General features: G+C 42.2%; 1 protein-coding gene across 1 annotated transcript in view; it reads left to right on the top strand.

Moving 5' to 3' along the window:
- The window catches only part of UBE3C (ubiquitin protein ligase E3C), a 97,245-nt gene that overhangs the window by 23,436 nt on the left and 63,752 nt on the right, over positions 1-10,057 (top strand). Inside the window, exons 9-11 of the mRNA XM_018554000.1 lie at positions 2,184-2,404; positions 3,518-3,669; positions 5,251-5,438. Coding sequence (XP_018409502.1) covers positions 2,184-2,404; positions 3,518-3,669; positions 5,251-5,438 — 561 coding nt within the window. The remainder of the gene's footprint in view (positions 1-2,183; positions 2,405-3,517; positions 3,670-5,250; positions 5,439-10,057) is intronic.

Below are 10,057 nucleotides of genomic sequence, written 5' to 3'. Positions count from 1 at the left end.
TATAGATATATATCTATATATAGCTATATCTATCTATATATATATATATATATCTCTATATATAGAGATCTCTCTCTCGCTCTCGATATAGATATAGATATATCTATCTCTATATAGATATATCTATCTCTATATAGATATATCTATCTATATCCTTGCCATAGTAAGGAAAATATGTACAAAACCACTATACGTTGCCTTTGTAACTTAATTCTGTCCGGCTTGCTCTGTATTTGCATTTTCCTGAGTGCTAACTTACATTAATGCAAGCTTGAAAGTTGTATAACATGAGGATTACTTATCATTTATATCTCCTCAAGCTCTGCACAATTTATACTGATTACTTTAGGTGAGAAGATTAAGAGACACGCGCTATGTCCGCCACTGGCCACTGGCAGTTTTTTGGCATTTAGGATTTTTTCAAGAGAATTATTGTGCTTAATTCAATTTGCCTTTTTGCCAGCAGTGTCCCTGTCCACGGTCAACTCTTTTTCAGGGCACGCGTTGATGATTAATCTTCTGATAAAATCCTGGATTTTGATAAGTCATTAGGAGGTGGTCCAAACTCAGTCAAAGTAATAAAAAAAGCAGCTTGAAGACATTATCAGCCACAGTCATTCTCTACATCGTAATATCCGAGGGGGACTGTGATTTCAAAGGCTCCCATAGATTTAGGAGTGTGATTTGATATGCAGATGGAGTCCAGCTACCCTCAGGCACCACTGTCTGCCAGCATGCACATAAACATAGATGTCCTTATAGAATTAAAATGGAGTAGAGGTTCAATATATGAGTGGCTGTAAACCGATTGATCAGGTGGAGTGATGAGCACTGAAAATGCTAGAATTTTGCTACTGGAGCCAGTCACAATCTGCCATCATATGCAGCATATAGTGAAAGGCATGTTCCTATTGATGTAAAGGGATTGATTAACTTGGGTGGCAGTGATTTTTTTCTTTTTTCTTTTTCCTTTTAAAGGTCTGTGTGTGGCAACAAGTGCTGCTGAAACTTAGAAGTGACCGTAAAATGGAATTGAATGGGGGGGTTGTGAGGGAAGAACTTGCATACTTGCATGTTATGTCAAACGTAGCTGTGGGTTTCCCTTTTGTCCAATGACAGCTCCACAGTTTCCCCACATCAGTCCGCAGCTGCCAGTGTCATCTTTATGGAAGCAGCTCCCACTATCCGAGCTTTTCTCCTTTGTCTTGTTACTGTAAGTGGTACTGGAACCTGGGGCATTGCTTCTATTTATCAAGCCCAGAGTGGTCATCCAAAGGTATAGATTTGTTCATTTTTGGTACAGTCATGAAACAAACTCCATGTAAACGTATCTTGGGACAGAAGATAGCATATTTGTAAGAATCTTGTCCGTTTGTCTTTGCAGAAACAGCTGTTATGCTCTGTTGACTTTGTTTTTATTCTGCAACACATCATGGGGGATTGGCCAAAATAGTATACCAGCGGATCTGGATATGAGTGTACAGGGAACTATGTGAATATCTGATTAGACATTTGTAGAGGAGCTGGTATCTGTATTACATTTTAATGGACCCACTTCAGACTCAACATACGGAGAATATGAGTGATTGTTTATTGCTGTAGATTTCTATTTCTACCTGCTTCATCCAAAAGTTCAGGATAACCTCTGAAAGTCCAGATCTTTCTAGTTTTGCCAAAAGTATAATGTTCATGCTGAGCAACGATGATCTCACATTTGCTAAATACAGCTGACTATAAAAGACTCGAATGTATCATCTCTGATCATCTGCTTATAGCCTATGGGGTGCAGGTTTATGAGCTGGGAATTATCACAATCTGACAACATTTTCCAACTGTTAGCGCCTTCCACCAACTAACTTGGATGACATTGCTTATACGTGCTCTATAAGCATTACATGTTCTCACCTCTTGTGGGAGATTATCATCTAATGCCTATTAGAACCTTTATAATAAGTTAATACAGCAGGGTTGAAATTTAAAAAAAAAAGTTTCAGCCACCATCCATTTTATGGTTTGACATCTTGCATTGTGACCCACTATGTTTGCCAGGTGGCCCATGTTTTTGACAGTTATCCATTGCAAAGCTGTATTTTTCTAGGAACAGTCTAGGAAAAGATGCACATATGTATTTACTGTATACTTCTTTACATAACCCCAGCGTTGTGTTTTTTTTTTTCCCCCAGACAATATGTTTTCTCTGCCTTTAACAGAGAGTTTCTGGCTGCACCTTACACCGATCAGATCTTCCATTTGATCATTCCAGCACTGGCAGATCTGCATTCTGCCTTCCCATACGAGCTTTTTCTCAATGCACTACTGGAAGGACAACATCAAAGTCCACGTACAAGTAACCAGGCCCCCTGGCTCTTCTACGCTGTGCTAACAGTTGGGGAAACCTATCTGGGTATGTGCACATTTCTCATTTTAATGAATATGTTGTGTTGTCTGTTTTAGTTCTCTTCTATCCAGGTCATGGTATAGCTAGTAATAGTTATTCACATTCAGCCAGACGTGTTCTGAAATGTTGAAGACGTTTTATGGCTTCTCCAAGATACTTCTTGAGTTCTTATAAGTGTCAGGAACATTCCCCCCAGCCTTTATATCCAGTTAGTACTCTAGTCACCATTGAATGTGTAGATATTGATTGTCCAGGAACAGGATGGAAGGTGTGAACGTTGCTAAACCACCCTGTTCTAGTTACGTAATCCCATCCTTGGTGATAATCTGCATAGGTTGTAATGCCTTGATTTACATGGCTAAAGGTGTGACTTGTTATTAAATTGCTGTGGTAGAGATGATAAAATGGTGTTATATGTGGAAGGTAGGTGGTGTCGGAAGACCCCTGCCCCTGTTCAGGGATGGTTGTTATGATATGAGCTAGATGGCCTCTTTCATGCCTTTTGCAAACCCATTGTCCACTCTTTCCATGATGTGCACCTCACTGTACGAGAAAGAATGTAGAAAACTGCTGATTCTTGACCTGTAGAATTTACCCTCCTATGTTGGGTCGTTTGTTTGTTGAGAGGTTGTTGTACAGGTCTTTGCTATCTTCAGTGCTATACCAAGTTACTTTGCTTGTTCTTGGGTGTTGGGTCTTTTGAATGTACAAGTTTTTGTCTCTGTGTATTGCTGGTCTTGAAAGATACAGAGATGAAATGCTTGTCCAAGATTCTTCTGAGCTTTTCTGACAATCCATCTACATGAGGGATGACCTTCAGCACATCTGCCTTCCACATATATTGCTGTTTTAACATCTCTACCCTGGTGATGTTGACAATTCACAAACCTATCAATTGACATTACAGTACAAGTCCAGTTGAATGTGGCTACCTACTACTTGATATGTTAAGTGTTTGTTGATAATGGAGTTCTTTTTTTCTTTTTTCTGTATTTCCTGTCATTCTGTCCATGAGTATTCAAAACATTACAAAATTCAGGTATCGCATAACACGTTATCTTTGAGCACCTAAACTCTCATCTTGTTCTTGCATTTAATACATGGATCTTGTCACTCTAGGCACTCTATCAGAAGAAGGAATGCTGAAATACTTAAGAGTACTACAGACATTTCTCTGTCAGTTACCTTTCTCCTCTGGCACAAACCTCCAAGAGCTAAACAGCGACTCTGAAGACGAGGATGAAGACATCAGCAAAATGGTCACTACATTTGTAAGTGCCAAAGTTATTCTGGTTGGCTGGTGCAGAGTAATTCTACCCAATACTGAAAATTCAACACAGTGTATGGAGAGCAACATCATATACTTCGCATCCACTATTCCAAAGGGTGCTCCACTGCAGAAAGTACATATATAATGGCAATTCCAGAAGAAATATGTGCACATGTTATTTTCTTGCCTATGTCTTTTTGTTTTATTTTTTTTGAAAGACTACATCTGATGTGGAGCGACTATAGAGAGGGGATCATAGCTCACTCACCTTTTTATAGAGACTTTGTCACCCTGCTTATTAGGGCAAAGTGACAGTGTCTGTGTGACACCCATTCCCCTGCCCACTTTATACTCGCCTCATCAGCACTTGCCATTTATTTCTCTGTTGCAGCCATCAATAAAATTAGGGATGCACAGATACCATTTTTTCCAGACCGAGTACAAATACCGATAGTTTTCCTCAACTACTTGTTGAAACTTATTACCAATACTTGTGACAGTTTTTTTTAAAAACAATACAGACTAATGATTTTAGGACAGTGGTGGAGAGCTAGGGTCCGGTTGCAGCGACACTGCTAGTTCTGCCACTGACTCCAAACTGTAAAGGGACTACAAATCCCAGTGATATATTATCCAGCAATGCAGAATAATACCTCCTTCAGCCATAGAGGAGTACAAATCACAGCAATGCAGAATACCACCAGCTATAGATGACTACAAATCCCAGCAATACATTATTCCGTTCTGCAGAATAATCTGAAGCTACATACTCTTATGTTGCTGACTGGGACAGCGTGACTGGCTCTCCCCAGGGCTGCGCGTGACTGGCTCTCCCCAGGGCTGCGCGTGACTGGCTCTCCCCAGGGCTGCGCGGGATGGAGGAGGTGTTTGGCCAGACCAGTGCTGTAAACAGCCACGGTGAGGTCCCCAGTATGCGTGGGACCTTATGGCAGCTGAATACATAAAAAAATGTAAAGGGCCGATTTTAGCTTTAAGTATCAAAGCATTTTCATGAATACTCATAAAAATGCCCAGCATCGGCACTGATACCGGTATTGGTGCATCTCTAAACGCATGTTGGCAGCCAGTGTCGGAGCTCATGGAGCAGTGATGTCTCCCCCCACAATCAGTCCTGATTGGCATTTGGTCTAAGCACTTCATGACGGGAGGAAGTCACATTTTCCCCCTTCCTCCCCGCCACCCAGATATATTGCATTGGTGGCCTCAGAAAGAAATACCAGGTAGCGCTGGAGAGCTGAGTATAAGGTCTTGTGTCAGTGGGCTTTTTTCCCCCTTTAGGACTGTTTAACTCCTAATTCGAGTGTATGTGAATACAAAAGCAGCTTTAGGCAGGTCAGAAGGTGGTCAACGTCAGGTCAAAGGCACCTGTCAATGAATTCTGAGTGATTGACACTGACCCTAAAGTGGCCGGGCAGTAGACATAGACACTGTCACGTTGCCCTGAATGGTGGAGGTGACTCTGTCTCGTTAATGTTTGTCTTGGAGCAACATTGTAATTTGTCAATGTCGGAAATAGATTTGCATGAAACACAACTAGTATACATTTTTTCTTTCTTTCTAGGGTGATAGCAAAATGTCTGTGCAGTATATCACAGAGGAGTGTCTGAAGAAACTGGACACTAAACAGCAGACCAACACCTTGCTAAACATGGTGTGGAGAGATTCCGCCAGTGAGGAGGTCTTCACTCTCATGGCATCAATCTGTCACACTCTAATGGTACAACATCGAATGATGGTTCCCAAAGTCAGGTAAATGTTCCTGGATTAGTGCACCTAGGACAGATGGTTCAGTTTTTGATAGATTCTAAAACCCCTGTTATGGTTTCTTATATTGCTCAAGGACTGAGATCTCTGCTATTTCTTTCCCTGATCTGCACAGCTGCTGCCAGTTTCTCTGTTTGAAATGTAATTGATTTTATATTTTGCAGAATTCAGATGGCAGGTGAATAGTTAACCTATATTTCATGTATCACAACACACAAATGAGCTCTGCTCAGTCAATATTACCTAATTATATCTAAGATGGTTTTAGTTACGGAATATTCTAAAGTTAGTTCTTTAAATGTAGTGTCAGGGTGCTTCATAATGGATTGTGTCATTATTTGAAGCCTTGTCAGTAAGCCTGTTATAAAATGTTAGTGTTTTGTTGACAGTGCTCTTTTCAAGTCTTATCCTGTAGGCCAATGAGTAAATGATTAATTAGATTACACAGTTTGTGGGCCTGATAAAATAGTGCTTGCAGCATTTTTTCAGATCGCACTGCACTGGAACGGAGGCCATTCCTGTACCTTGCGTTCCGGTGCAGGCGATCGCACTGCGAGCAGGGGGCGTGTCTGCAGTGCCATTGATTTGAATGGCACAGACACGCCCTTTCCCGCCCTGGTTCCCGCTTCCTTATACTCTTTGGCACACGTGATGCAATCGTGCCAAACAATGCATCCTGGGAAGGTTACATCAGCAGAGCATTGCTGGAAAATCTCTACTGTAATCTCAGGAGATCTCTGGGAAAGGCATTTTACTTCCCTGAGAGGATGTGCATGGTCACATGTCCTAGTCACATGTGCCAAAGTTCCAGATGAGATTTCAGATGAGGTTTTCCAGCAATGCTCCTCTGATGTAACCTTCCCAGGATGCATTGTTTTGCACGATTTGCATCATTTGTGCCAAAGGGGACCAGGAAATAGACAAAAAGTAATTGTAAGTAAAAGTCACACCATATCCAGTGCGTTCCGGTGCAGTTCGAGCCCGGAACATGCTGATCGCATAGATCAAGCTGGGCAGCGTTCTGGGGCAGGAGAGGGCGTGTCGGTGAAGTTCATGTCAATGGCTCCGCAGACAGGCCCCCCACCCACACTGCAATCGCACTGCACCAGAATGCAAGGTACAGGCATGCAGCATTTGTTTCACATCACACTGCACCAGAACGGAGGGCTTTCCTGAACCTCACGTTTTGGTGTGGGCAATCACATTGTGGGCGGTTAGTGTGTCTGCGGTGCCATTGACATTAATTGGTGCACGTTGGTGCTGACACCATCCTTCCTTGTATTCCATTATGGAAGCGAGCTTGGAGCGGTGACTACTTTACAACACACGCAGGGACCATGGGGAACAAAAGTAGCCCCCCTCCAGAAGGACGGAGTTTCGGCACCAATTCAGAGATGTTTTAAGGATCGACAGCCGAGTGATACACAAATAAGATACTTTTTTGTAGTTGGGGTACTTGAATGTATTTTTAAGGTTTAACTCCTGAGTTTAGTGTCACTTTTTTTCACTTGGTGTTTAAAGTAAAAATCTAAGCAACCAGCTAAATACACCCACAATACAAAGGTTTGCTGACTCAGTGTCCTTTGTATGAACATGCACACTGGAGTGATATGAGCATGCATGTCCATGCATTGTTAATGTGAAAAAGTTGGTTGTGTCCAGTTAAACATCTTTATCTTACAAAGCTGACACTTGCTGGAGAAATATTAATGGAAGGATCAGCAGACTACTTGGATTTCCCATTTTTATTTAGTCAAATGTATTGTGTTTGGTTTAATGGGTATGTGGTAAAAGTATGAACATTTTAGTACATTAGAGCTCTGGGTGTTGTGCTTCAACAGATGCTGCATACCTGAACAATGAGGAGTAATGTCCTGTTCATCAGGGTATGCAGAGGGGCCATAAAAGTGATCTTTAGTTTTTTGCAAGGCATTGATCTGAATCCATTTTAAGCACAGTACAAACAATGCTGCAGCAATCTCATTAGGGTCTGTCTTGGCCCACTGATGTTTATTGCTGTCAGGAAGTAAAATGTCAGGGAAGCTGTCTTACTTCAATTAGGACCATTAGCTTTTTTCTTTTCTGAGCTAATGTCATTGAAGCAGGATGTGAGAATGACGATCATAGCTTTAGGAGTTGTGATTTTATTGTTGAAAAGTGTATGGTGGCATGAAGGCAACAGTAATTTGCGGCATAAGATATGATGCGATGTTCTACAATTGTCTAATCACCAGGATTCTCTTGTAACTGGATGTATTCAGTGCGTTGTATTTGACATTTTACTGCATGACTTAAATGTTTTTTTTTCTACATCTTTACTATAATTCTAGTCTCCAAATGGATATAGGCTTTCAACAGAAAATTAAAACACTCTTTACTTAAATGAATTGTCTAAGGGCCCCTTCACACCACATCCAGATCATCGCCAGACCAGATTGTTTCTGGACCCAAAATGCATCCTAATGTATCCCTATGCTATTTCTGACCTCTGTTCACACCAGTGCAGTCCATTCCAGGCCAGACCAGAAAAATACTGCATGTCTCATTTTGTCTGGTCTGGAATGCACTGGAACTGTGGGCAGGTTCACACAATTTTCTGGACCAGATCTTGTCTGGAAAATGGTGTGAACCTGCCCTTAAGCTTGGCCGTACACAGATACAATTTTTTGCGTTTCCTACTGAATTGGCTGAAATTAGATCCAAGAATTACCCTTCCGGCACCACCTGGCTTGCCAAAAGTTGATTTTTAAATTGACTTTAGGTCAAGTAGATGGTTGCAGAATTGTCAGGCGAACATTGACTGCAGCCAATCTTCAGGTATTCTGACAGCCACGGGTGCCAGCAGGGAAGAGCCGTGACTGTAAGTCTGTCAGGATTCCCCCATCTTCTCTCCGATCCTCCAATGCTGACTGGAGGAACAGTCGGGTGAGGGGACGGGCACAGCTGGCTCTGCCTCTAGTTAGGTGCTCCTTAGCAATTTCCAGGTCTGTGACAGTTCAGGGTACAAACGAAATCTGTTGGTTTGGTCACAAAACATACCCAGAGATTAATGATAACATATTTGCATGCAAAATACACATTATTCCATACGCTATTAAAGAACTCCGGGTAAAAATCTTCCTAACAGTTGCAGTGGGGGCTACCCCCACACTGCATGGGTTAAGTGGTCGTTTTTGACTAGGGTCAAAAACAGCAAAGGTTTGGTGACCCGATCCTCCGAGTCAGCTGGCTCGGCTGACAGCGCTCCCTCCAGCCTGTCTCCTCCTCTGCAGCAATGGAATGTCTCTCTTTGTCCACATGTCCTATTCACTGTGTAAACAACCTAATGACTCACAGGACCTTAGACCACTGTAGTGGGGTGAGAGAGAGGCTGCAAGGACTGGTCTAAGAGCTGGCTGGATCCGAGGATCGGGTGAGTATAACTGTTCTATTTTTGACCCTATACAAAAATGACCACTAAACCCCTTGCAGTGCTCGGGAAGCCCCACCCTGCAAGGGTTAAAAAAAATGTACCTGCTTGAAATGTCCCCTTCTGTCTGTCCGCTCTCTTTGTAGCGCTACACCGGCCTAGGAATTATGTCAGATGCTGAAGATTCTCTTTGGCTGCTGTGGCTTTTCATGAGAGCAAAAATCGAAGTCAGGCTGCATGAGAAGTATTTTTACTCTTCTTTTAACAGGCTGCTCTTCAATTTTTATGTAATTTTTTTCTTTGGGAGCAGATCTGTGGTGATGAAATTGCAATGTTGATGGATTTTGTTTTTCTATTCTCAGTATATGCAGATTTCTCAGGCAATCTTGTTTGATGTATTTTATAAATCGGCATAGATATAATCTACTACATTGTAAGCTATTGTGTATCTGTTGGCGCTATATGAATCCTGTATAATAAAAATAGTAATATCTGGAGAATAAAAAAATTTGCTGATTCACCTGAATTTCCAATTCTTCCATCTGCAGTTGGCCCTTCATTTTCCAGTCTTGGGATGGGTTGGGTCCTAGACAAGATCTTATTGCTAAATTGCATTGTAGTAGTCAGGGAGGTTTAGGACCTGCCTGTGCTGTCTGGCAGGGGTGTGTGTGTGTGTCACAAGATTGACTGAACAGAATTACAAATCCTTTGGTAGGCATAACACTTCACATGTATGTATTTTGGCTGTGTACTGTTTTCTAGGAGTTTAGTTCTAACAATTCACAATCTTCTTCTTGCACATTCCTGACCTGCTAGTCTATCTCCAGGTAAACAAAAACCCAACTTTGCAGTGGGACTACCCCACACTGCAATGGTTAACCACTCGTTTTTGTCCACAGGACCTGTTTAAAGGACTTTAGTTGTCTGGTCCTTGCCCCAAGACTTGCACCCTCGGCCTCTTCCCCGCCCCTAGTTCCTGTGGTCCGAGACATGGAGCCATGCATTATATGTGATGGCTCCTAGGGACAGTCCTCGAGGCAGAGCATGGGGAAGAGGGGCTAGTGCCAACTGTTGGTAGAGCAGGGATCAGGTAAGTAAAAGTCCTTTTTACAAGAACCATAGACATAAATGAACAGTTAACCCTTGCGGTGTAGGGGTAGCCCCTCTGCAAGGGAAGCCTCCCCCCCCCCCCCCT

Source organism: Nanorana parkeri, unplaced genomic scaffold, assembly GCF_000935625.1.
Source record: "Nanorana parkeri isolate BGI_ZX_2015 unplaced genomic scaffold, ASM93562v1 scaffold137, whole genome shotgun sequence".
Lineage (NCBI taxonomy): Eukaryota > Metazoa > Chordata > Amphibia > Anura > Dicroglossidae > Nanorana > Nanorana parkeri.
Note: the sequence above shows the minus strand (reverse complement) of the source record. Positions and strands in the feature narration are given on the sequence as shown.